Consider the following 26,190-nt stretch of genomic DNA (forward strand, 5'->3'; position numbering starts at 1 on the left):
GCAGAAGGAACACAGAGAGGGCACTTCGGGCTTCCCACACGGCCCACCCTCTTTGTGGCCGGCCCCGTCCCTGAGTGGCTGCGGCCACGTGTGCGCCTGAATCACCGCCTTCATACACTGCCACGTGCCTGGCACCCGGGCCTGTGGCCCGCTCCCCTCTCTGCCCCACAGGGCACCTCAGCACAATGGCTGGCATGGAGCGGGCCGTCCAGCCCTGGTCCCGGCGGCCTCACCTGCATGCCCAGGCAGATGGTGTTGAGCATGATGAGGGCGAACATCAGGTACTCGAAGTAGGAGGAGGTGACGATGTACCACACCCGGTACTGGTAGGGGTTCTTGGGGATGTAGCACCTCAGGGGCCGGGCCTTCAGGGCGTACTGCACGCACTGGCGCTGAGAGGGCAGCGTCAGGCAGGTCAGCGCCGGGCCCCTGCCCCCGCCCCGGGCTGGATGGTCCTGCCCTCAGCAGACCAAAGGCAGCTGTGGCCTCTGCCGGCTGTTCAGGGAAGGGTCTCCCCCAGGGCTGCGGTTCCTCTGGAGCTGACAATGCCCATTTCTAGGGGATCTGGGTATCATGACAGGTCCACAGGGGACCCCACCCGACCACTGAGTGCTGCTTCGGGTGGGAGATGGGCTGGAGGAGGGTCGTGGGTCACCCCCACCCCAGGACCCTTTTCCCTGGCCCGAGCCTCATGCCGGCTGCAGGGGGCCCAGCACCTGGTTCTTGTCCAGCTCACAGTTCTTGTACTCAGTCTCCCCCTGCTCCTGGAAGGTGACGATGACAAAGCCCACGAAGATGTTCATCATGAAGAAGGCGATAAGGATGATGTAGATGATGAAGAAAATGGCCATCTCCACACGGTGGTTGTACACGGGGCCCTTGTCCTCCTCATGAGAGTCAATGGCCTTGTACAGCAGCCTGGGGTGGGCAGAGGACAGTGGTGGGCTGGGCAGGCTAGGCTGAGGCTGAGCCCGACTAGGAAGGGTGGGCTCCGTCCCACCGGCAGCGGGGGGCCACCTGGACAGTCACCCGTAGGGGAGAAGTTAGGACCCTGCCCGGAAAGGCTGTGGCAGGTCAGGGAAGGGGCCTGCCTCCCGTCCCGCACGGGGTGCCGTGTCCCCCCAGTCGCTCAGAAGGGTGCCCCTGTGGCCAGGGAGGCCCCGTCCCACGCAACCCGGGTCAGGCTGTCCCTGGAGTGAGCCGCCAGCACCCCGTCCCACACACACGCCGTGAGAGCCCCCGCCATGCCCAGCAGGTGGTTCCTGGGCCTCCCCCGGGCATGGCTGTGTCTCCAGGGTCCCCGCTCACTCACTCAGGCCATCCCTCGAAGGTGGACACGGTGAAGAGGGACATCATGGCCGAAAGCACGTTGTCGAAGTGGAAGGCGTTGTGCACCCACTGGCGGGGACGCACCTCTATCTGTGTGGGGTCTCCATCTTTGTACACATAGTAGTAGCCCCTGGGGTCGGGGGGCCAGGTCACCACACTGCACGCAGGCCCCCTCCCCACGTCCTCCCAGCCCTGGGCAGTGAGTGTGCTCCGGACCCGGGACCCTCCCCAGAGTCACCCGAGGAAGGGGCCTCTGTGAGCCCGAGGAGCTCAGGTTCCCCAGTTCTCCAGCGGAGGGCCCCCCTGCACACCTGCACTCCTCCTCCGTCATCTTGGACAAGTCATTGCAGCTGAAGAACTTCCCCTGTATCCCGGAGGGAAGGAGGGAGACAGGTTGTCATGGAAACAGGGTGGAAAGATGGGGTGGCAGGGAGGAAGGAGGGCAGGGTCTGGGTTTTCCTCTGCAGGGCGGCCTGGCCGTGGGGCAGGGCCCAGGACTGTCCATCCCACCCTGCTCCCCGCCGGGCAGATAGCGGCAAGGCTGGGCACTGGCCCCTGCGTGATGGCGCTGCTGGTGCCCAGGCCAGCCTGGGGAAGGGAAGCACGGGCACAGCCCCTGCCCCCTCTGCTGGGTCTCCCTGTCACAGAGCAAGGACCAGGCTGCCCCGCCCCCCACACCCCTGGCTCAGGCCCCGGGACAGAGCCCAGCTGGGACGGATGAGACCTCTTATCTCCACATGGCGCAGGGGTCCCAGCACGCCCACCCCCAGGGCTCAGTGGTTGGGCTCTGTGAGCCCCTCTGCGGATTTCAGCCTGAGCAGCTTCTCTGATCTGCCTTACACACTGGGTGCCCACGGAATGTTTCATTTGGGCAAAAGGAGGTGATTGCCAGTCTGCCTGTGGCTAAATTAAATTTGAACCCACAGATACTGGTGCGGGTCCCTCGAAGGCCAGGAGAGGGAACTGCCTCCGCCAGGGACACAGGACAAGCTGAAGGCCACACACCCCGTCACCACCTCCCCTGATGTCTCGGAGCAGAAGGTGAACGTATGTGGGAGGGCGGGAACTGGGGCTCTGTTGATAAGAGACTAAGGCACAGAGAGGGTGGAGGGCGGAAGGGCAGCTGCTCCTCGTTCCCTGGGGAGCGAGTCTGGGGGGCTTCTATGCGGCAGCCTAGATGGTGCCAAGGTGAGAATGAGTCGGTCATATCGAGACCCTGCCCTCAGGGGTGCCAGGGTCCCCAGGTTGCAGAGGGCAACGCTGGGCAGGAGGGCGGGGCAGCCTGGCTGGAGCGGGGGGATGGGCCGCATGCAGCCCGCTGTGAGCACTGTTTTGAGACTAAGCTGTCAGTCCAGACACCTCTCCCACTGTGCCAGGACAGAAACCCACAGGACTCGGCCCCTAAACGTCCTCTGGGAGCCCCACCCTGACAGCTCTCCCCAAAACCTGCCCCTGCCCGCAGGGACGACCTGGTGGGGTTTGCAGCGTGGCCCTCTCAAGCCCTAGCAGAGGCCTGGACCCAAAGAAATTGCCCTCGAAATGTTAGTTAAATGAATGAAGGATTGTGAGATGAAGCTATTGCATGTCTAAGAATGACTGAGGTTATATAATCGCGATTGAAAAGATGGTGCTTTGGGGGCGGGAGCAGAGGGTTCTGGAAGGACCTGGAAGGTCAGGAATGTGGATTTGTCCTCGAGGTCATGTCTGTGTCCTGCATGTGATCTAAAAGCCAGAGGCATCCAGCAATCAGATCTGGAAAAGAAGCGGGACTGCAGGGCTGGCTGAGTCCCAGACGGGAGTGACTGGCTGAATTCTCCCAGAAAACTGAGAACCTGAGGGGGCAGCTCCCAGATGGGACACAGCAGATCCCCACCCCCGCTCTGCAGAAGCTCCCGGTGGACACACCAGTGGGCGCTCAGGTTGCAGAGGCGCGGTGGGTGAGGGTTAGGCCCGGCCCTGTCCCCGAGGGTGGAGGGGATGGCAGCAGGGAGGATGCTGCTTAGGCTGGCAGACCGGGGCCTCGATCCAGAGGGCCAGCGGGACAGCGGGGGGCCACCCCTGAGGGTCCGCACTCAAGCTCCTGACAGCATGCCTTACACCCGTGCATTCAGGACACGCGCCCTCACAGCTGGCCTCCCTTTGCTTGGAGGGGACGTGGGCCAGCCAGCACTGGGCGGGGGGCCGGCGGGGCTCACCTTGAAGAGCTGGACGCCGATGCAGGCGAACATGAACTGCAGGAGGGTGGTGACCAGGACGATGTTCCCGATGGTGCGGATGGCCACAAACACACACTGTACCACGTGCTGCAGGGGTGGGAGCCTGGTTGGCACCTGCCCCTTCTCACGCCCAGCCCAGCCCAGGGGCCTCGAGTGCAAGCTTAGCTCCCTCCCAGCTTGTTGAGGACAGAAAGGGCTCATGGGGACAGAGCTGCCCGGGCTCATCCCCATCCCCACTGTGCAAAGGGGGCGGGCTGAGCCAGTGCTGTCTGGGCCAAGTCTGGAGTCAGGCTTGGGGTCCCCTCCCCCGAGGGTCCCTCTGGGCCCCTCTCACCTTCAGGCCTTTGGCTCTGTTGATGGCCCGGAGCGGTCGGAGCACCCTCAGGACCCTCAGGATCTTCACCACGGAGATGGTGCTGGACCTGGGGGCGGCCTGCTCAGCCTTCCCCCACCCCCAGCTCTCTGCATTCTCGCCTGTCTGCCTGGCCGCCCCCTGAGGCTGCGTGTGTCCCACCCCGGAACAGAGGGGCCTCCCGCCCTGGGCTGCCTCCCTCCAGGGTGGGCCACAGACCTTCTCCTCTGTCAGACAGGAGCTCCCCAGGCACCAGGGCCATGTTCCCCACAGGGCTGGGGGCAACTGCCCTCTCTCCACATGCCCTCCTGGTCTCCCACACACACTCTGCCTGCTGAACCTTGTCACTCAGGCCAAGTGGTGCCAGACCAAGGGACCCTGAATGCCATCCCCAGGCAGCTCGGGGCCCACCAACCAACACGGGCCACTGCCCCACTCACTCGAGTCCCATGGAGATGAGGGACACGGCCACCACCACCAGGTCCAGGATGTTGAAGTAGTTGCGGCAGAAGGAGCCCTTGTGCAGGAAGGCCCCGTAGGTGGTCATCTAGGGGGAGAGGCGGCATGCTGGGGCGGGGCGGGGCTTGGGACATGCCCCCTGGTTGGGGGCGGAGCCCGGGGACACGCCCCTGGTGGGTGGAGCCTGGGGACACTCCCCCCTGGTGGGAGTGGAGCCTGATGACACACGCCCCCTAGTGGGTGGAGCCTGGGGACACGCCCCTAATGGGGCACCTGTGGACACTCTAGGCACTGAGACACTCAGGGCACAGCCCCATCCTCAGCGCCCGGTTCTGGGACCGCAGGGACCTCTCTTGGGCAGCGAGGCCATGGGAACCCAGGGTCTCCTTGTTATAGAAGCCCTGCCCTCTGCCCTACAGATACAATTCCCCTTCCTATCCTTCCTCCTCTTCCTCCTCCTCCCTCCTCCTTTCCCTCCTCCTCTTCCTCCTCCTCCCTCCTCCCCTTCCTCCTCCTCCCTCCTCCTCTTCCTCCTCCTCCTCCTCCTCCTCCCTCCTCTTCGTCCTCCTCTTCCTCCCTGGAAAGTGTTCTAGTAGTGGTTGGGTCAGGCTCAACAGCCCGTCAAGACTGAAGACCTTGCCTGGCGCCACCCCCCACCCCAAACGTGCTGTATCCCAGCCCAGATGGTCCACTTTCTCCTCTCTGAGCACATCTCAAACATCTCTGTACAATGCATCAGTCACTGTTTCATCCTGGAGTGCCCTACTCTCTCTCTGATGAAGTCCTGTCCAATCTCAAGGCCTAACTCTAACGTCACCACCTCCAAGAAGTCCTCCTGGACCCCAAGGAGCTACCATTTCCCTCTGATCAATTCCTTCAATAAACAGGCCCCTGAATGAAGGGACTGTCCTCCCTTCATACTGCAGCCGGCTCTGGGCCTGCTCCCCTTGCACGGCTCCCCACTTCCCTCCGGGCCCCAGTCACAGATGGGAGACCTCTGCCCCCAGACCCCCCACCATGATGGTGTGACCCAGTGTGTCCGCTGTGAGAACAGGAGGGCAGCGGTGTGCTATGGATGGGGGGCATGGGGTGGGGGCCGTGAGAGGGCGGAGCTGCCAGAAACCCCGCCCAGGGCAACAGCCACTTCTCTGGGACCCTGGGGGAGCCCTTTCAGTCACTGACAACAAAGGCCTGGGAACAGATCACTGCTCCCCGTCTGCACTTAGGCGAGCCGAGCCTGGACGGTGGAAGAAGGTGCCCAAAGCTTCACAGACACACAGGGCGCTCTGCTGAGAGGCGCATGGGCTGCCCACTGACCGTACCCCAGGCCTGCACCCACCTGCCTGCTCGCCCGCTCATGCCAGCTCTGAGCTGAGACCACCCGGTCCCCTGGGTCCTGAGACTCTGTCCCTGTTGCTCTCCGCCGCCTTCCGGCTTGTCCCTCCTCCCTGCAACCCAGCCCCCGAGGGAGCACAGCCTGTGTAAGTGGGGGCCCCAGCCGGCCCGGGGTGTCATCTCATGGCCTTCACTCACCTTGAGGACAATCTCCACAGTGAAGACAGAGGTGAACCCGATGTCAAAATACCCGAGGATCTGGTGGCAGAGCAGGAGTCAGTGAGAGAAGGAGCAGAGCAGGGATGGCATCGTTACCTTCATCAGCATCAGCACTGTCACCACACCGCTGTCATCATCAAAACCACCCCCCACCCCCATCCCCCACACCATCCCCCCACCCCCCACCCCCCCCCCCCCCCCCACCCCATCCCCCAGCACCACCACCCCCTCCCACCACCACCGTCACCACCATCACACCGTTGTCACCATCAAGACCACCCGCACCCCATCACCACCATCCCCCCAACACCACCACCATCACCACACCACCATCACCATCAAGACCACCACCATCCCTACCATCATCACTGCTAAAACCCAGCACCCAGAGCCTGTCTAGGGCACATGCTGTGACCACACTGTCCAGAAGGAGTGAGTCCGGCAGCTTTGGCCCTCTGGGGACTTAAACTCTAAGCAACTGTGATGCCGGGGGCCTCATAGCGGATACAGCTGAACGGGGGGCCTCAGGGTGAGGTGTGGGTGCCTGAGGCCTGGAGTGAGGGGCGCTGAGTTGGCTGCCATCACCTGGTTCCTCACGGACTCAGCCCGGAGGGGGTCCTCGGCGGCCAGGGCGGCACTGCTGAGCAGGATGAAGAGCAGGATGAAGTTAGTGAACCAGGTGGCATTGACAATGCGGTGGCACAGGACGCGGATCCTGTGGGCGAGCGGGGGGTCAGGAGGCTCTGAACGCGGCCTTCAGGCCTCAGCAGCCTCCGCCCTGGTCAGTGCAGAAGGTCCGCCTGCATCCAGGTGGCCTCTGCTGGACTTGCCGGGCCCCGCCCCCGTTCTGTTGCTACGCAGCCCCATCCCATCCCTCAACAAGCCCTCCCCCAACACTCCGCCCATCCCATGGCTCCCATCAAAACACGGAGCAGGCTGCTCTCCAGCCTCAGGCGCTGAGGCTGACCGCTGAAACTCCAGGAGAACTATGGTCTGTTATCTAAAGGTGTCAGACTGAAGCCCGTGAGAACTACAGCCCCACTCTGCTCTCAGAAAGGAACCAACGTATCTGGTCACACTTGGGTATAAGTAACGCATGAGGCTTAAAATATATGTCTCCTGGGGATGCTGGCACTTTAAATGGAGCAAGAGATCTGAAGTTAAAGGAATGCCTTTCTCACAGTGTAACTGTAGGCCCAGAGAGTTGGGAGAAGGCGGTCTTCTCGGAGCAGGAAGCAGCCTTCTCTGAGACCCCACCATCACCCTGCCCCACCGCCGAGGAGCCACCCACTTGTTGGTGGGGCTGAAGATGAAGAAGGCACTGGCTTCTGGAATGGGCACCGCCTTCTCCTTCAGCTGCAGCTCAGCCAGCGGACGGGGCCGGGGGCTTATTGGGACCTCGGGCTCGTCTTCCTCGTCGTCCCCTGTGGGGAGGGCAGAGAGGCTGGGGTGTCTTTCCACGCTTCACTACTCCCTCGGCTCCTGTGCTCTGAACCAACCGTGAGCCCCCAGCAGCCAGGGAGTGACACGCGGCGTTGGGGGCCGGCAGGGTCCACCCGGGCACCTCCCTTCCCCACAGCACGCTGGCCTGAGAGCTGTCGGCCTCGGGACCTTCCAGAAGTGGGGCCAGGAGCAAGGTCCCAGAGTCTTGCTGCTGCAACTCTTGTCTCGGGGCTGGATGCACCACCCTGGGGTGGCTCGCAGGCTGGGGGCGCAAGGGGCCCTGCTCTGCAAGCGACCACAGTGCTGGGCCCGGCTCTGCCCCTGACTTGCCTGCCAGGCAGGCTCCCACCTCGTGCCATTGAGGGCAGGAGTCCCGTTGAGATAAATGGACTCTGAGCTTCTCTCTCCCGGAGTCGGGTTCCACAAACCCTCATTCGGGTGCGGGGAGGGGAACAGCCAGCATGAGGAGCCACCCCTGCACACCCCGCCCTCAGTCTCGGGACCCTCACCTGGGAAGTCGGCTGAGGGGTAGGGGTCCTTCACCTCGTTGACGTTGGATTCAAACTCGTCGATCTTCAGCTGGAGAGAGGAACAGAGCAAGATGAAAGGCAGAGCTGTGGTCCCCACCGGCCGGAGGGCGTGCAGGTGTGAGCTCACCTGAGCCTCCCTGCGGCCTGGGGGTGCTGCCGTCACGGTCAGTCATTCCCATCTCAAGAAGGGGAAGCCAGGCCCAGAAAGCCACTGGGACCCCCGCCTGTCTGAGCCTGAGCACCATACCCCCCACTTAGTTCTCAGAAGACACAGGAGTCCCCAGGCCAGGACCCCCCCACCCCCTGCCCCTCTGAACTCTACTTCCTCAGCCCCCAGGCCGGGACAGAGCGGCAGGGCTAGAAGCTGGTCTGCACTGCTCCGTGGAGCAGAGTATCAGATGGGGAACGGGCATGATACAGAGGAAGTCTGCTTCCTCGGTTGGGGTGTGTGCGCCCTCAGCGCAAAGGCTTCCCTGCAGTGGAGCTGCCCTGACCTGGCTGGTGCCCAGGCAGACAGCCCCCTTCCCACAGCACCCATCCTAAGGCATGGGCGAAAGGGGGACTTTCAGAGGCCCCTCCCCGCAGCCCCTGAGAGCACCCAATGGGCTGACGGGCTCACCTTGGCGGTGGTGGGGATGCCTTCCCCCTTGGGTTTCTGCTCCAGCTTCTTGGCCACCGTCACCTTCTCCTCCTCTGACTTGTCCGGGAGACCCCTGAGTTGGAAAACCAAGCAAACCCAAAGTGGAGACCCTGCTCCTCCATGGAAGAGAACCTCCACCTTCTGGGGTCTGCTCAGCCTGAGGGCACCCTCCCCGACCCCACCCAGGGTTCGAGGCGGGGGCACTACACGAGGGCAGGAGCAGCACAGGCCAAGCGCGTCCTCCCCCCACGATGAGCGAGCAGCGCCGGCAGCCTCGGTGTCAGCCACCCCAGGGCCTGCCAGCTGGTGGGGGGTGGCCGTGGCGCCATCCGTGGTGGCACTGTCTGGGTTCGGTTTGGTCCAGGACGGCTCAGCTCTCCTGTGTGGGGCGCCCTCCCTCCGCCCCTCTCGCAGGTCCCTCCTGCTGGGTGACCCACTCACTTGGACATCTTCCTGCGTCTCCGCTCTTCAGCCTTGGCCTTCTGGGCAGAAGTCAGGCTCTCGGCCTCTGCCAGGTTGTCCACAGCGATGGCCAGGAAGACGTTGAGCAGGATGTCTGAGGTGCCGCTAAGGAGCCGGGGTGCTGGGCTCGGCAGGACCTGCCTGCCCTGGTGCTCGGGCTTTCTGGGACTGACTCCTCCCCGCTGTCACCAGTCACCCTGAGGTCCCTTAACCTCCTGCTGGAAGGAACTGCCCTACTGCTGTCCCCACAAGGCACCTGCTGTGTCCCCTCCCCCGCCCTGGATCCTGGGCACTCCCCCCTTCCTGCAGAGGGCCTGGGCACCTGGACCCCCAGTCCCAGCCCCTCTCCCGGCCCTTCCCCACTCCGGGCTCTCTTCTGAGCCCTGCGCCCCAGGGGATACAGTTGCCGCAAACAAACAGGATGATGAAGTAAATGCAGACGAGCACCCCGGGGTAGGATGGGCCGCCGTAGGCCATGATCCCGTTGTACATCACGGAGTTCCAGTCCTCTCCTGTCAGCACCTGGGGTGGGAGGGGAACAGAGGGATGTGAGAGTCTTCCCTGGGGACTACGTTGTCCAAGAGCCCCCTTCCAACGTCGCCCCAAAACCGTCCACGGCTGGAGGGGACGGGGGGCGGGTCAGAGGAGGCGAGGCCCCGCCTGGCAGGGCAGGCAGCAAGCGGCTCTGGCCTACCTGGAAGACGCTGATGAGGGCCTGTGGGAAGCTGTCGAAGTTGCTACGCCGCACCTCGGTGTCCTCGAAGTCGTACCTGCCCCCGAAGAGCTGCATGCCCAGCAGGGCGAAGATGACGATGAACAGGAAGAGCAGCAGCAGCAGCGAGGCGATGGAGCGGATGGAGTTGAGCAGCGACGCCACCAGGTTGCTCAGCGACGTCCAGTACCTGGAGGACGGGACAGGCGCTGAGGTGGGGCGGCCGGTCAGGCTCGGGCTGCCTGGATCCAGAGCTCCCATCCCGGTTTGTCATTTCGTTCTCCTTAGTAGGGTGGCCGTTTGACTTCCGGGGCCACCACTAGACTCTGAACCCCACGGGGGTGAGGCCCACCCCTCCCCTGCACCCAGGGCCCGCGACCACTCCACGCCCTCTTCTCGGCTATCCTTTCTCACCACCCCCTTCTCCTCCTCCTGTTCCACCTTCCTTTCCTTCCTCCCTCTCCCAGTCTCTTCCCTTTCCTCTCTCTTTTCCATGCCCCTCAATCGGCCTGGTGAGAGGTAAGTAAACAGGAGAGATGGAGGTGGAAGGGGGAAGGGTCGAGGGGCGGGGCAGGGAGGAGGAGGGAGGGGCGGCGGGACCACGCCCCCTGATGGAAAGGTGGAGGGGAGGGGCGGGGCAGGCGGATAGGCGGGACAACGCCCCAGTTGGGAGGGTGGAGGGGCGGGACGGGGCAAGGCGGGAGGGGCGGGGCAGGCAGGAGGTGTGGGGGTGGTCGGTGGGGCGGGGCGGGGCAGGCGCGGGGCGGGAGGGACCACGCCCCTGCTGGAAGGGTAGAGGGGCGGGGCAGGGAGGCAGGAGGGAGGAGCGGGGGGAGGGGCGGGGCACCGGGACCACGCCCCCGCTCACTTGGTGATCTTGAAGATCCTCAGCAGACGGATGCAGCGCAGCACCGAGATGCCCAGGGGCGACATGGCACCCGACTCCACCAGCAGGATCTCCAGGAGGCCGCTGCACACCACGAAGCAGTCGAAGCGGTTGAAGATGGACATGAAGTACTGGCGCAGGCCCAGCCCGTACATCTTCATCAGCATCTCCACGGTGAACAGGGCCAGCAGCACCCGGTTGGCCACGTCTGCAGGGCGGCCCGCGCAGCTCAGCGCCACTGCCCTGCGCATCCCGCCTGGGCCAGGCCCCCAGTGACCCTCCACTTCCAGCGACACAAGGGCCCCACACCCGGCACCCTCCCCGCGGCGTTTCCAGGACATCCTCCTCTCCCTGCCCTCCAGATCCAGTAAAACCTGGTGAATCCTCCCCACTGAAGGGACACAGCCTAGATTCTAACAAGGTAAACTGTACCGCGTTTGGCAGGCCCGCCCTCCTCACTCCAGCAATCAAGCCGCAGGCATTTTGACCCCATTTCCTTGACCTCCCAGAAACACAGCAACCAAGGGTCGCGAACCCATGTCCCCTGAAGGGTAAGGGCAGAGTCCTAAGCACTGGGCTGCCAGGGAAGTCCCCTCTTGCCTTTTAAAATGTTCGCTTCCCTTGCCTCCTGGACACCACACCCCCCTAGGATTCCTCCAGCTTCTCCTGTGCCCTCTTCTCCTGTGCCCTCTTCTCCTGTGCCCCTCTTCTCCTGTGCCCCTCTACAGAGGCACCCCCACCCCCCCTGAGTGCTGCACTTGAGCTGAGCACGTGAGTGCACACCGTCCTCTGGGGGCCTGGTGATGCCTTCTAAGGCCAAGCTTCGATTATCATGCCTGCTGGTGACTCCGGACTCTGACTTTTCAACCCAGACCTTCCACTGGCTCCCAGACCTAATTTGCGTCTGTCTCCTCAACGTCTCACTGGGATGTCTCAAAGGAACCTCAAACTCAACATGCCCAAGATTAAGCTGATGGGGACTGCCTGTCTTCTCCCATCCCAAAAAAATACCTGGTCACTGACTGTCTTCCCCATCTCAGCAAGTGGCACTGCCATTCACTTATCTGCATAGACCAGGGACCTCAAATTCATCTCTGACCCCTCTTGGTGGATAGTGTTCACATTTTGTCTACATTGGTTATTGACAACGCATTAACGATGCTTAACACATTTAAGGAGTTCTCAAGAATGTTGGCTGCAATGAGTGGATGGATGGATGGTTAGATGGATGTATGGATGTGTGGATGGGTGGATGGTTAGATGGATGGATGAACAGATGGACAGATGCATGGATTGATTGATGGATGAGTGGATAGACGAATAGATGGATGAATGCATACATGCATCTGATCTGTAACATTATTTCCTGTCTCCTCCCCACACAAAAAGATAGTGTTCTAGCAGTTTTCCTTCTTTTATCTTTTTCATCATTTTAACCAGAGTGTCTTTCTCCCATCCAGCCTCCCCTCCTCTGTAATCCTCCCCTTACATTTCCCTCCATCGTTGCCCTCCCTATTTGACCTGACATCACTCATCAATATCTGTCTTCTTCTTTGGCTCAGGAAGCTCCTTGAAGGTGGGAGAGGTACCTTCCTTCTCTGTGTTCCCTGCATTCTTTACTTGGCCTTACATAGAGCGTGTATGCTCTAAACACTTGGTGAGAGGCTGCTGTGTATGGAGTAGAACTCGAATGAACTTGGATGTGTGAAGCGCTCAGTCACTGCTCACCGGTCCATCCAATAGCTGTGTCTGTGATCATTTGCCCAGGCACCTGGCAAGCACCTGGTGGGTCCCCAGTGTGCTGCTGTTATTAATATTTCCCCTGGTAATGCCACGAGGAAGAGAGAGCCACCACTAGAGTTCCTAGAAAATGATGTCAACGTCTAACTGACTTCACAGAACCTGAGGCACCATTGGCTTTGGCCGCCAGTCACGTGTCTCACCTTGCAGGTGGGTCAACCAGAGAGGCTGGTGGTGGTGCTCTGAGGCGATCGACAGTGTGTTGAGAGCGACGATCAGGATGACCAGCCAGTAGAAGACCCTGGACTTCACCACATCGTGGCACTTCCAGCGGAAGACACGGTTCCACTGCCTCCAGTGTCGGCTGAGAAGCAGGCACGGAGGGAGGGGAAAAGGTTGTGTTACCAGAGCCCCCACCTCCCCCGGGGCTGCCTTCAGGCCGCTCTGGTCACACTTAGTCTGACCACCCACTCCCTCCTCCAGCTACACCAGAGGAGACAAGAATGTGAGCTGCAGAGACAGGTGGCAAATCTTGCCTCCTAGAGCAAATATCTTCACATTTCAGAGGAGAACAGCCACGATGCTGACCTTGGGGGTCACTAGAGACAACACAGGCGCTGAGTTTAGCGCAGTGCCAGGCCCAGAGTAGGGCTCCATACGTTTCCATCTTAAGTAAAGCCACACTGGGATGCCCTGTTTCGCTGGTCATAAAGTCAATTCTTTAGCAAATTGGTCATATTGGTGTTGGGGAGGGTTCACAGAAATGGCACCTCCATCTCTGGCACAGCCTTCGTGCAGCGTTTACCGGGGTTCAGCATCTCCATGCCCTCTGACCCAGCAAGTCTTTCTAGGAATCCACCGGGCAAAGACGTTCACTCTTACACACAACTGTTCCCTTCGGCACAGTTTGTACTGCCCCAAACTGGACAGATTAACTAGACTATGACATATTCATGCTGTGGAATAGTTTATGTTCAAAGATCTACTGCCAGAAGGTGTGTGTGTGAGCTGTCACACCTTGCAAAGCTGCAGAGGGACCTTAACTGCGTGTCACTAAGTAAAAAGAGCCCGCCTGAGATCGCACACTGTGACATTCTGGGAAAGGCAAGACTTTGGAGATAGTGAGCTCAGTGGTAGGTTGCCAGGGATGGGAGGTGGAGGTGTGAATAGGCACAAGCAGAGGCTTTTTAGGGCAGCTACACTCCGCATGATATTATAATGGTGGGTGTGCATCATCAGACACAGGCTGAGCCCCAGCATAAACTGGACTCGGGGTGGTGATGCTGTCCACGCAGGTTCCTGAGTTGTGACAAACGGCCCATCTGGTGGAGGTGCTGATGGCAGGGGCCCCGGGCATGATCAAGGGGAGGGCAGGTGGGCAGTCTCTGCACCTTCTGCTCAGTTTTGCTGTGAATCTGAAACTGCTCCGAGAAAAGAAAGTCTTTTTTTAAAACAAGTTTTTGTGTGTATAAATTTGCCCTAAATAGATCATTCTAAATTTAGGATGTCAGCTTCCAGTTTATGGGTGGATCATATCATTTATCCAGCAAGCCCTCCTGTGTGTTGGGTCCTTTTGTTGGTTCCGAAGTGACCGTGGTTAACATGAGAAACCCTGTCATGTAAAAAACTCGTGTGTGTATGTGTGTGTGCGCACACGCGTGCATGTGTGTGTCAGAGAGATGAATGCGTAGAAGCAGCCTTGGAGGGATGCAAACCGTTTCCATGGTTACCTCTTTGAAGGGCAGCAAGGACTCCATCTTTTCTTTGGTGCATTTCTCTATTGTTGGATCTCTCAAAGTCACAATTGTGTGTGAATTTGGAAGCAGCCAATCAAACAAACTCACGGTCCTCTGGAGACAAAGGCGCCAGGGCTCCAGCCCCCTGCCCCAGAGGCCTGCGACCCTGCGGCCTCCCCTGCTGGAGCAGAGGTTCCCAGGACTAATTACCCCACCGGCTCCCAGTGTCTCCCTCACGTGATGTGGAAATAGGTCATCTGCTCAGTGCCCTCCTCCCGCACTCAGGGAACGTGACCCAGAAGCCACCCACGGTGGGTGACTGGGGCTGGGGGGACCCGGAGCCGGGCAGACACTCACATGAACTGGATAACTTTGTTCAAGCCCGCGATTTCGTACAGGCTCTCCGTGTCGGAGCCGCCTTCATCCAGAGCCAGCTTCCCTGGGGACAGAGAGGCACAGGTGGCCAGGCTCCCCTCTGGGCTGGACGCACCAGGAAAGGGCACAGACCAGGGACACCTGGGATAGCGGCCCTGTGTGGGCCTGGACCCCTCCCTCAGCGCTGTCCTGATTCCCAGGAGCCAGAGAGCCTGCACCGTCGGGAGGGTGGTTCCTGGGGGCCGCGAGGTACTTTGGTAGTCAGTGCTCTGGACGGGCCCTGGGCCCACCTGGCCACCTCCACCTGCAGGCACCAGGCTTGCCCTCTAGGGGCCATACTTCCTCATCTGCAAAGTGGGGCCCTCAGTCCTGCTCATCGAGCCCTGGGGCTGTGGGGGAGCAGGGCGTGGTGATGCCCTTATTGGGGGCCGGCGCGAGGGCAGCTTGGGATGGGGTGCTGACTGTTGCCCATGGCTCCCACCTTCTCTCAAGTCATCCACGTCCATGACCTCGCCCTGCGTGATCCAGCTCAGGTAGCCCCGGAGGTCCTCCTCCAGCTGCTGCTTCTCCCGCAGCTTCTGGAAGGTCCCCCTGGACTTGGCCTTCTCCCGCTCCTTGGTGAATTCCCTGCAGGGGGCCGGGGAGCAGGAGGAGGAGGAGGAACCAGTTGCAGGGATGGAGTTTCTTGGGTCACTGAGCCCCTTCTGAGGCTGGACATGCCCATCCTCCTGGTCTGGGTATCGCGGGGGTCTGGGGACCTTCCGGGGCCGAAGGCAGCACTCCCCCCAGCCCCGCCCTCCAGGATGCTTGGCGCACGTGCCCCCCTCTATTGTTCCTTCTCATCCCATCTCATTCCTCCTGCCTCGTCTTGGGTGACCTTGGGCAGGGGTTAGTGGCATGACCATCCACTGCCTAACAGAACTGCCTGGACTCTCCCGAGACAGGCTGGGACCTGTGACCTTTTGCACACTGCTTGCACATGGACACACCTCTCCTCCAGCAACAAGATACAAAGCAACTACACGGGACTAAAAATACCTGCTGCATGTGCAGCTGGGGCAAACTCTGGGCCAAAAGACACAAAGACAAAAAAAAACCGCCCCTGCTGCCGTTTCTGGAGACGGAGCAGCAGGTTACTGCACGTGCCCCGTATACTCAACACCACAAGGGCTGGGCACACCCCCTCGGCACCACCTGCGGCCCAGCCCCTGGGCACACCGGGACGTTCATCCCACCCCAGGAACCAGCGAAGGAGGCTCTGGCTTGTTGCTGCCTCCTGCAGCTGGTGAGGAGCCCCAGTGAAGTCTGGCCTGACTTCCTGCTCTGGCCCTAGTCAGTGTACTGCCTGGGGAAGGCCGAGAGCTGCCTCGAATCACTGGTTTTCCCTGCAGCCCTGGCCCTGTAGGCTGCCTGACGGATTTAGTTCTGCTTACAGACCTAAGGCTTCAGGGGCGGGGTGGGGGCTCCTGGGCCTCGAAGAAACCAGGGTGCAGCAGTGGGATGGGGGACTCCAGGGGTGGGGAAGGCTCCGGGCAGGGCGGGGGGCAGCCAGCCTGAGGGTCTGCTCACACCACCTGCACCCTCACACTGCCGGGCAGGGTCCAAGAGGGGTTCTTGGCCACCTTGTGTCCCGGTCCGTTCGGGGCTCCTGTGAAAGCTGTGGGTCCCTCCTCAGAACCATGGGGAAAATGCTCCATTTCGGGCAGTGTTGTAAAGTGTTTCATTTGGAAACCAGAGCCTGACGACGGAACCAGTGGTATGAAAATGTAGTTGTTGAGACATAAAGAAATGGTGTTGAAATTACATATAAGAGTCCAGGAGTTGGTGAAAGGCAGGGAAGCCTGGCCTGCTGCAGTCTGTGGGGTCACAAAGAGTTGGACGTGACTTAGCAGCTGAACAAATGCTTCTTTAGTAATTCATGAACTGCAATATCTAGCCTCAGTTCTAAAAGCCATCATAGTTTCAAGGTAGTGATACTTGCAACACTGGGATCTGACAAGTGCTTCCTACTGGGATGAGTCACGGCGGCGCTGTGACCACTTCATGACCACGAGCATGCAGTGCCCGTGGTGTGCCGGCCTCTGCTCTAAGTCTGTTATAGGAATGGACCCGTGCGTTCTCCCAGCCAGCCTGTGAAGCAGGCCCTGACGTTATTCCTCTGTGACAGAGGTGACCCCTGAAGCACAGAGGGGTTAAGGAATTAGCAAAGGTCACACAGCCAGCAAGCAGCAGCACAAGGGTTTAAACCAGGGCCTCCTGCCCCAGTCTGCACACTCAGCCCGGAGGCCATTCTTGGAGCTGAGCCTCAGACCTTGCACCTCCAGGGGCTGCAGGCCGGGATCTTGGGGGCTTCACGCAGAGGGGCCGAAGGAAGTGAGGATGGAAGAAGGCTCAAGGAGGAGGGAGGGGGTGGAGAAAGGGGAGCTCTCCCTGCATCTTCCCTCTTCCTTGCTAGTGGGGAGCCTGCTCCCGGCTAAGGGGACCCGGGGAGGAATGGGCATTCTAAGTCACACCCCCTTGCCCTCTTCCCTCTCTCCCTCCCCGCCCCTCCTTCTCCCCCTCCACTCCCCCCCTCCAGCTGCCTCTGGGTCACACCCCCTGCCCTCTTCCCTCTCTCCCTCCCCGCCCCTCCTTCTCCCCCTCCACTCCCCGGCAGCTGCCTCTGGCCCCTCACCCGCTCAGGACGCCCAGCACCAGGTTGAGGATGAAGAAGGAGCCCAGCAGGATGAGGGTGACAAAGTAGATCCAGGGCCACTCGTTCCCGATGGCATCATTCACCTGGTCCAGACACGGGTGTGAGTCCCCGGTGTGCGGGTCCAGGCCCTCCGAAAGCTTGCCCATTCGCGGCACCTGGCCACCCAGGTCCAGCCTGAGGATGCAGCACTGGGGCCTGGCTGATGGCTACCTGGCCGGTGGGACAGAGCCCTGCCTCCCTCCAACCACCTGGCTCCCTGCCTGGACCCCGTCCTGCAGGCCGCCTCCAGCCTCCTTTCCAGCCAAGATTTCTCCAAGTAGAAACACTCCGAGCCTCAGCCTGCACTCGGCCGGCTCCTTCAGGAACCACCTGTGGCTGCGATGAGTCCCCGGCATCTCTGAGCCCTGTCCCAGTGCCTCCTGGACTGACGATGTGAGCTCACCCCTCATAGGCTGGTCACAGGCGAAACAACATGTGTGACAGTCCTCTGAGACGTTTCATAACTGGTTCCCATGATCTGAGCTCACGAGAGCCAGTCACACGAATGCTTTACGTATGCAAAGCATTTGACAGCTCTACGACTGTCCCCCATAGGCAGCGTCACCCCGTGGCCAGGCTCCGGGGTTGGATCCGGGGGGATTAGAGGTCAGTCTTGGCCGTGTCGCTCACTAGCCACCAGAGGCCAAGTCACCGAACCTCTCTGAGCCTCAGTTTCCTTATCCAGAAAATGGGATCATGCCTTCCATTGCTGGAGGATCAAATAGCTCTGAGTAACACCAAATAAAGAAACTTCTCAACAGGAGGACCACACACTGGGGACCCAGTTAACAGACTCACTAACCATCTAACTACCCGATTGTGGAGCGGGTATTTTTATTCTACAGACGAGGGATCTGATATCCAATCACCTTTTTATGGGAGAGCAGCCTTGCCCAGCAGTGAGGAGAGAGACTCGCAGGGCCCTTCCTCCCTCAGGAAATCTGAGATTCCTGGCCATGAGGGGCGAGTCACTCACAGCCAGGCTTGGGGACAAGGCAGGAGCTGAGACAGAAGCCACCAAGCTCCTGGTTTCCACCCTCACTGCTCCTGGGGCTGCGGACACAGGTGGTACCCCAACCCTCCCCCTGGGATGCTGGAGGGGAGGGGAGCAGCGGGCCCTCCAGGGGCCAGGACTGGCAGGCCCACCAACGGCCGAGCCCACGGGTGAGGCGACAGCCGGCGGGCCCGGGCCCAGACCCACCCAGTAGAGGACGTCGGTCCAGCCCTCCATGGTGATGCACTGGTACACGGTGAGCATGGAGAAGCCGAAGTTGTCGAAGTGCGTGATGCCGTGGTTGGGGCCGGGCCACCCGCCACGGCACTCGCTGCCGCTGATGGTGCAGGGGCGGCCGGAGCCCGTCCGGGCGCAGGGGGACGGCTTCTCGTTCTCCACCGTGGCCACGATGTCTGAGGGCGGGCGGCGAGAGCAGTGAGCCCCAGGCGGGAACAGGAGGGGGCGTCTCAACAGGACTGGGAAGGAGGACAGCCCAGCGGGAGCGTGCGGTGCAGACCGCAGGGAGGCTCCGGGGCGTGGGTAAGGATCCAGACACGGATCCACGAATATGGGTAGGCACAGCGGCGCCTGCGGGCAGCAGCTCCGGGCAGACCTCCCTGGAGGCGAGGCTTCTAGAGACCCGAGGCTGCGAGGCACGCCGTGGATCACTTTGCAGAAGGAGGCGGCAGGGGTGGAGGTGTGGGCAGGGCCTCCCGCCTGGACTCGAGAGAGCTCCGTCTGGGACGCTGAGACAGAGCCCGCCCCCGCCCTGAGGCCCAGCCCCCCAGCGCACCCGTGCCGATGAAGTAGCAGGTCTTGTGCATCTTGCCCTTGAAGAGCTCGAGGCCGATGATGGCGTAGATGACGACCATGAAGAGCACCAGCAGGGCGATGTGGAAGAGCGGCAGCATGGCCTTGAAGATGGAGTTGAGGACCACCTGCAGGCCTGCGGGGCGGGGCGGGGGGCGGAGACTCAGCCTCCCTCTCGCTTTCCAGGCCCTCCCCGGGACACCAAGCCCAAAGGGGCCCAGAACGGGGGCAGGGAGCAGGCCGAGGGAGGGGCAGGGCTGCGCCACCCACTGGGCACCCCGGACACCAGCCGGAGCGGGCGGAGCACGCGGAAGGCCCGCAGTGCCTTGACGTCCAGGCCCGCGCCTTTGCTGCTCATCGGGGCCGTGTTGCTCTGGATGAGGTTGACCTGCTCCAGGATCACGGTGAAGACCCTGCGGCGACAAAAGAGGGAGACGGGGCCCGCGGTCAGCTAGGCCTCTGCCCGGGGTCGGGGCCCTTGTCCCGTCTGGGGACCTGTAGGGAGGCGGGGCGGGGCAGATACGGGGCCCCACACCGGGGGCTGCTCTGGTGATGTCTGTCTGTCCGGGGAATTTTAGAAAAGACCCCGCAGCCATGTTCAGGCTCAGTGAGAGGAACACTGGGCCCATCGGTGATGTCCACTCTGGCCCTTAAGGTGCGGGTGGAACTGCTGGTGTCACAGCATCTGTGTCAGGCCTGGGGGCTGAGCGCACCCTGGGGTGGGTGGGCGGTTCCAGCTGCCCACACCTAGGGGATGCGGAGGAGAAAGCCCAGGGCTGGCTCTCCTGCGGGCATTCCTCCTGCTGCCTGGCTGACAAAGCTCCGGACCCTCCTTCCTGCTCTCAGGTCACTCTGAGGTCCGTCTCAAGCCCTTCTGTATCCTGTTGACGGCTGCCCCTGGACCACACCACACGGGAGCGTGGCCTCCAGCCAGGAGTCCGTCCAGGGCAGAGGCTGACTCATAGTATCCCCCTCCTCTCCGTGTTCTGCCCAGAGCAGTATTGTACAATTGCTAAGTAAGCACCATGGTTTTTACTGACTTGAAGGGCAGCTTAGTGGTTAAGACAGCAGCCTCTGGAGTAAGTTCTGTGTTTGGTTCAGTCGCTCAGTCGTGTCTGACTGTTTGTGACCCCACGGACGGCAGCACGCCAGGCTCCCTGTCCTTCACTATCCCCTGGAGCCTACTCAGACTCATGTCCATCGAGTCAGTGATGCCGTCCCACCATCTCATCCTCTGACGAACTCTTTTCCTTCTACCCTTGGTCTTTCCCCGCATCAGGGACTTTTCCAGTGAGTTGTTTGTTGGCATCAGATGACCAAAATGCTGGAGCTTCAGCTTCAGCATCAGTCCTTCCAGTGAATATTCAGGGTTGATCTCCTTTAAGATTGACTGGTTTGATCTCCTTGCTGCCCAAGCAAGACCTTCAGGAGTCTTCTCCAACACCACTGTTGAAAGGCATCAATTCTTTGGCGTTCTGCCTTCTTTACGGTCCAGCTCTCACAACAGTACGTGCCCAGTGGGAAGCCCTCTTATAGTTAGGTAGTGGCTCTACATCTTATGTCATGGGCTTAGCCATGCCCCCCCACCCCACTCCAAGTTCATATGCTGAAACCCTAACTCCTGGGATCTCAGAATATGACTGTATTTGAAGACAGGACTGTAAAGAAGCAACTCAAGTGAAAAGGAGGCTGTTAGGGTGGGCTCTAACTGTCTGACTGGTGCCCTTAGTACAAGAGGAAACGTGGGCACATGCCACCTGGGCATGCACCACAGGGGTGTGTGTGGATAGAGGAAGGACCACGTGCGGATACAGCAAGAAGGTGGCCATCGGCAAGCCAAGAAGGGAGGCCTCAGGAGAAACCTGGCACCATCTTGACCTTGGACTTCCAGCCTCCAGAACAGTCAGAACATAAATTTTGGGGTATCGGCCCCCGGTCTGTGGCATCGTGTCATGGCGGCCCAAGCAGACCCGTGTGCCTCCTGCGTGCTCAGTCGCTTCAGTCGTGTCTGACCCTTTGTTACCCCACGGACTGTGCACCAGGAGTGCACGAGGCTCCTCTGTCCATGAGATTCTCCAGCAAGAATACTGGAGCGGCTTGTCACGTCCTCCTCCTCCAGGGGATCTTCCCGACCCAGGGACCGAACGTGCGTCTCGTGTCTCCTGCATTGGTAGGCGGGTTCTTTACCACCAGCGCCACTTGGGATGCCCAAGCAGACTGCTACAGGTTACCAAATGTCCGTTCTCGTGAACTCCAGTGACACGTGCTCCACACCGGTCCGTGGAGAGATGGTACCGAAGGCTGAGAAATTTATGAACGTCCAGAAACTGCTGGGCCCTGAAAGCAGGCACACGTTTCCAGCCGTGTGTGCAGAGAGCAAGCAGGCTGGCGGTGCCTGGCTGGGGAGGGTGTGACTTGCTGGTGCCCCCGCTGCCCCACCCCACTCACCCCTGCACCCGCCTCTGGGCCCTGGGGTCCCCGCCCGGCTCAGCCCCGCACCCCAGCCTCACTCACCCCAGGAAGACGATGATGAAATCCAGCACGTTCCAGCCGCTGCGCAGGTAGGCATCCTGGTGGAACAGGAAGCCGTAGGCGATGATCTTCATGGCGGCCTCGATGGAGAAGACGATGAGGAAGAAGTATTCCAGCTTCTCCTGCGGGGTGAGGGGGTCGCACCAGGCTCAGCCGCCTCGGGACTCCTGCCCCGGCTACCCTACCACCTGGGTCCCTCCCTCCTGCAGGGCCCCTCCCCAGGGGGCCGCCCCAGGCACTGGGCGGCCTCTGACATCCTCTGTTCCTCCTCCCACTCTGTCTTCTGAGTGTATCCCCAGCTGAAAAAGCCACACATGCTTCTATCTGGCTCCTTTCCTGCCTCACTCACTAAGATATAAACTACGGGGAGGCGGGGGAGGCGGGGGAGGCGCTGGTTTTTGCTCTTTTATTTTTGGCCACGCTGCCCTGTGGAATCTTGGCTCAAGGACCAGACACCAAGATGACGACCCTCGCAGTGCAAGCGCAGAGTCAACCACCAGACCACCAGGAAAGTTCCTCTTTTTTCAAAAAATGACTCTACACCTCCAGGCTAGAACGGGACGAATGGATGAACAGTCGGGACAGGCCCCGGATGAAGGCCCCAGGTGGCTCCTGTGTGGGCATCTTCTCCCTCATCCCGAGGACTCAAGGGAGCAGGGTTGGGGAGCACTCACTAGGGTTCCGGAGGGGCCTTCCGGGCGGTCAGAGTCTTCCCTTTCGTCCACTTCCTGTGATCCCTCCGCCCATCCCACGTGCCCACATCCAAAGCCTACAGGCACCACCTGGGAGCCCAAGCGCCGTCATGCAGGTGGGGGCATTGCGGGCTCACTGCTGTGGAGGGGGCCCCGCAGTTCAGGGGCTAGGCTAAGGCTCCTGGCTCAGCCCCCACCGCCCAGCCCCCGACTGAAGGGGGGCTCCTCCAGGCCTCTCCAGACCCCGCCCCACCCCCACGCTGCCCCAGTCACCCCTCCCTGTCCCCGGTCCAGGAGGCAGCTATTTCCAAAGTAGCAGCTCACCCTGTCAGGGCTCCAGGCTGACCCCACTGTCTTCTGAGCCAGGCTTCAGAGCTCTGTGCCCGCCCCCGCCCCGCGCCCCCCACAGGCTTGACCCCTGGACGGCCCTGCACGACCAGCCGCAGGAGCACAGAGAGCACCCTCCGGAGCCGACCCCCAGGGAGGCCTGAGCCCCACCGCCTACACCTGTGTCCCCACGGTCACCCGCCCCCTCCAGGTCAGCACCGTTGCTACGTCAGAGCCCCCAGCTGGCGACCCAGACAGGGATTCACTTTACTTCCAAGAGGGTAGGCTTGGGAGGCAAGGTCCCCAACAGCTCGTTCACACAGATCCGGTCTCAGACACCTCCCCATTTAGTATTTAGAGAATTTTCCTAAAAGCACGGTTTCCCCTTCTATCCAGAGGGGGAAACTGAGGCACATATAGGCTAAGCCTGCTTTCCTTAACGGGCCCCTTATTTCTTCCACCAGCTTGTAAGCCCAAAGCTTTCTCCTTCCAGAAAACCGCACTGTAGGACTGGAATGCAAGGCTGCACCATCCTACTGAAGGGCTTGTGTGGGGCCTGTGCTTGAGCTAAGTAAGGCAACCGGGAACTGGGGCCATCGCCCTGGGTCACTGTCCAGGGGCCGTCCCACGGCTCCCTGCGAGGGTGGGGGCGGCACAGCAGAGCTGAGGGGGATGGGGCTCCCGTCCCTTGCAGGGCAGGCCGCTGGGAGTCCGGCAGCCCGAGGGGGCAGAAGGAGCAGTGAGTGAAGTCAAGTCAGCATTTAAACGCTCCAGCGGCTGCTGCCCCAGGGGCAGAAGTGGGCTTAGTGGAGGGAAAACAGGGCCCAGAATAGCTGCAGAGCTCACAGGCCAGGCAGCCGGCCACACACTGGGGCGGCGGAGGGGGGAGGGGGGCGCCTGCACCTGCCCCTGCCCATCCTGCTTCCGCTTGGCCACCAGGGAGCTTGTCGAGGCCACAGGTCACTCAGGGTCCTCCGCTGTTAGCTCCGGCGCGACCCTGAAGCGTGTGGAGTTACCGAACTCTGCGTGGGCACCCTGTGTACACGTGCATCCCGCCGAGGCAGGGGACTGGGCCCCTTCCTTGGCCACAGGAACGGGGTCACGTGGAGTCACCGCAGCCCCCGGCCCTGGCTCTCTCCCCGCTGCTCGCTAAGCACCGCCCTGGAGGCCGTCTGAAGGCCCGGTGGCCAGCCTTCCCGGAGCTCTCTGGCGGCCTGCTCCCCCGCGCCTCCTTCCCTTCGGCCATGCCTGCGTCCCCCTGCATAGCCCTGCTGGTTGTCACAGAGCCGTGGCCCGTGGTCGTGTCCAGGGGTGGCCAGGGCTGGGCTCCGTGTGTTCTGCCTCTGACCTGAATGCCCCTCCGCAGATCCCGCTCCTCCACACGGTCCAGCTCAGCCGATGGCACCAACGTGCTGAGTGGGACTCCCACCTGGCTCTTTCTGGATGCCTCCCACTGCTCTGCCCTGGGCCCCAGTACCCACCATGTCCAAACCTTTCTGCACCCTAACGTTTTCTGATCCACCTGCCCCCAAACTCACACAACCTGTGCCCCCATGCCTCCCAGGCCCATATACACCCGGACACCCCCCATGTGACATCCAGGCCCCTGGATCTCCCGCCGCCCCGCCCCTCTGCCTGCGTCCCCGGGCCCCTCAGCCCAGCAGACCTCGCACCCACCAACAGCCCTCAGCTCCCGGGGCGAGCTCTTCCCGTGTGTCCCGCCATCCCCGCAAACACGGGGCCGCTCTTCACCACCCCTCCCCCAGCTGCAGCCCCGAGACCACACGAGAGGTCCTGAAGCTTGGGGCTGCCCGTGGTTTCTCTGCTGCCAGACAGAAGAGGCAGTGGTCCCCATCAGCAATGGGATTGGGGAACGGGCAAAGGTCACCTTAGGCGGCATCCCTGAGTCTCTGCTGGTGGGGGGTAAGGGGAGGTTTCATGGCGGGACTCCACCCCCACCCCCACCAGGTTCAGGCTCCCCCGAAGCCCCGCTGAAGGCGCCGGCCTCAGGGCTTCTGCCCCTGCTGTCGCCCTCCCGGGACTGTCCTTCCGAGAGAGCCCCACGGCGGCACCCTTCTCTCTCTGGGACCCCAGCTCCAGCGTTATCACTAGGGCCCAGGACCCCTCCTTCCCTCCCCCTGCTGTCTTCATCCCAAACTTGGGGTGTTTGTCAGCAGCCGACCCCGCTTGCCACGCCCTGTCTCGTCCTTCCTGACTGTCCGCCCGCCTCACTGTATAGCCCGGAGCCGCTGCCTCGTCCCCTGCGTCCGGCACCGGCGGCCGCGTGGGTGTCTGTGGGCATCGGTCGCCACCTGCGGTGGGCACCATGCAGGCTCCAGAAGTGGCCTTTGGGAACCATCAGAGCAACACGCACAACCCCCAGGCATGCAGGCGGGTCACAGGCCAAGGCAGGCTCGTGGAAGCCATGCGGCGAGCCCCGGGGCCAGCCCGCACAGCTGGGCGCCGACGAGGTCCGCGGGGGAGAAGCACCCGTCAGACCATGGAGGACAGGACGCGCCAGCCACAGACAGCTCTGGTCTCACAGGTCGTCCGCAAAGCTCCATGCCGGAGCACGTGGGACCGCCTGGCACACAGTAGGGCCTCAAGGAACATTTGCTGAATGAATACAGAGCAGAAAATCCCATCTCTGATGCCACACGCCTCTGCGGCCTTGCCATCTCCGTTTCTGACAGGGGACGCTGGACTCCAGGGTCTGACACCCACGCAGGGAGACAGTGCCCACCCCAGAGCCCTGGCACTGCCCGAGTGAGCATCACGAGCCTGTCTGACCAGGAGCTGAGACCAGCTACCTGCAACGCGTGCTGAGTCGCTCCAGTCACGTCCGACTCTGTGCGACCCCCTGGACTGCAGCCCGCGAGGCTCCTCTGTTCATGGGATTCTCCAGGCAGGAGCACTGGAGCAGGCTGCCGTGCCCTCCTCCAGGGCATCGTTCTGACCCAGGGGTCTAACCTGGCTTTCTGGTATCGCAGGCAGATTCTTTACCACTGAGCCCCCAGAAAAACCCCTGCAAGGAAGACCTTAACTAGCAAACGTCCCTCCACAGACAGGCCGCTCACTGAGGCTCCAGGGCCAGTGTTGGCTGGAGGTGGGCCTGCTCTGTGACCCTGACGCACCTGCTCCTGGGGCAGCGGAGCCAGACCCTCCGAGGCCCTGGGCTGAGAGCAGCGGGGCTCAGGCCACACTCCATCCTGCTGCTGCCTCTGTCTCCAAGAGTCAGCCATCCTGGCCCGACTCTCCACGCCCCGAGGCCCTGGGCTCCGTGGGGAGATGGGGGCAGGACAGGCCTCCCTCCGGAGGTCTGCGGGCCTCAGTCCCCCTGTCTGACCACACTGGGACCTTCAGGACAGCAGGCCTGGACCCCAGCATCCCTGACACCAGAGGCCCCTTGAGGGCTCCGGGCCCTGCAGGGCCCACAGAAAGGCCCCGCCGGCTGGTCCGGAACAGGGTGATGGAGCCAGGAAGCTCCAGTCACAGTTCTGAAGGCGGCGGGTCCTCCCCAACCCCCAGGCCTGAGGCTCCTGACTTACTGCCCAGGCGCTGTGACCCATTCAGACACAAATCTTGTGGGGGTGGGCGTGGAGCATTCCACTTTTCCAGTCAGAGTTCACTGTTAGGACCATCTGCGTCAACAGGCCGGAGCGGATTT

At 61.7% G+C, this 26,190-nt stretch overlaps 1 protein-coding gene across 3 annotated transcripts in view; it reads right to left on the reverse strand.

Annotated features, from left to right (window-relative positions):
* CACNA1S (calcium voltage-gated channel subunit alpha1 S) overlaps positions 1-26,190 on the reverse strand; it is a 56,181-nt gene that overhangs the window by 19,828 nt on the left and 10,163 nt on the right. For all 3 annotated transcript variants that reach the window (XM_061383746.1, XM_061383745.1, XM_061383747.1), the window contains exons 3-26: positions 21,487-21,626; positions 19,243-19,385; positions 18,956-19,108; positions 18,370-18,575; positions 17,109-17,212; positions 14,916-15,061; positions 14,417-14,498; positions 12,527-12,687; positions 10,566-10,791; positions 9,680-9,887; positions 9,387-9,507; positions 8,965-9,079; positions 8,503-8,596; positions 7,863-7,932; positions 7,202-7,334; positions 6,496-6,625; positions 5,890-5,949; positions 4,338-4,444; positions 3,880-3,967; positions 3,525-3,632; positions 1,641-1,693; positions 1,313-1,459; positions 717-918; positions 234-392 (exon numbers count right to left, since the gene is read on the reverse strand). In XM_061383746.1, coding sequence (XP_061239730.1) covers positions 234-392; positions 717-918; positions 1,313-1,459; positions 1,641-1,693; positions 3,525-3,632; positions 3,880-3,967; positions 4,338-4,444; positions 5,890-5,949; positions 6,496-6,625; positions 7,202-7,334; positions 7,863-7,932; positions 8,503-8,596; positions 8,965-9,079; positions 9,387-9,507; positions 9,680-9,887; positions 10,566-10,791; positions 12,527-12,687; positions 14,417-14,498; positions 14,916-15,061; positions 17,109-17,212; positions 18,370-18,575; positions 18,956-19,108; positions 19,243-19,385; positions 21,487-21,626 — 3,156 coding nt within the window. The remainder of the gene's footprint in view (positions 1-233; positions 393-716; positions 919-1,312; positions 1,460-1,640; positions 1,694-3,524; positions 3,633-3,879; positions 3,968-4,337; positions 4,445-5,889; positions 5,950-6,495; positions 6,626-7,201; positions 7,335-7,862; positions 7,933-8,502; positions 8,597-8,964; positions 9,080-9,386; positions 9,508-9,679; positions 9,888-10,565; positions 10,792-12,526; positions 12,688-14,416; positions 14,499-14,915; positions 15,062-17,108; positions 17,213-18,369; positions 18,576-18,955; positions 19,109-19,242; positions 19,386-21,486; positions 21,627-26,190) is intronic.

The sequence above is a fragment of the Bos javanicus genome, chromosome 16, assembly GCF_032452875.1.
Source record: "Bos javanicus breed banteng chromosome 16, ARS-OSU_banteng_1.0, whole genome shotgun sequence".
NCBI classification, from domain to species: Eukaryota; Metazoa; Chordata; class Mammalia; order Artiodactyla; family Bovidae; genus Bos; species Bos javanicus.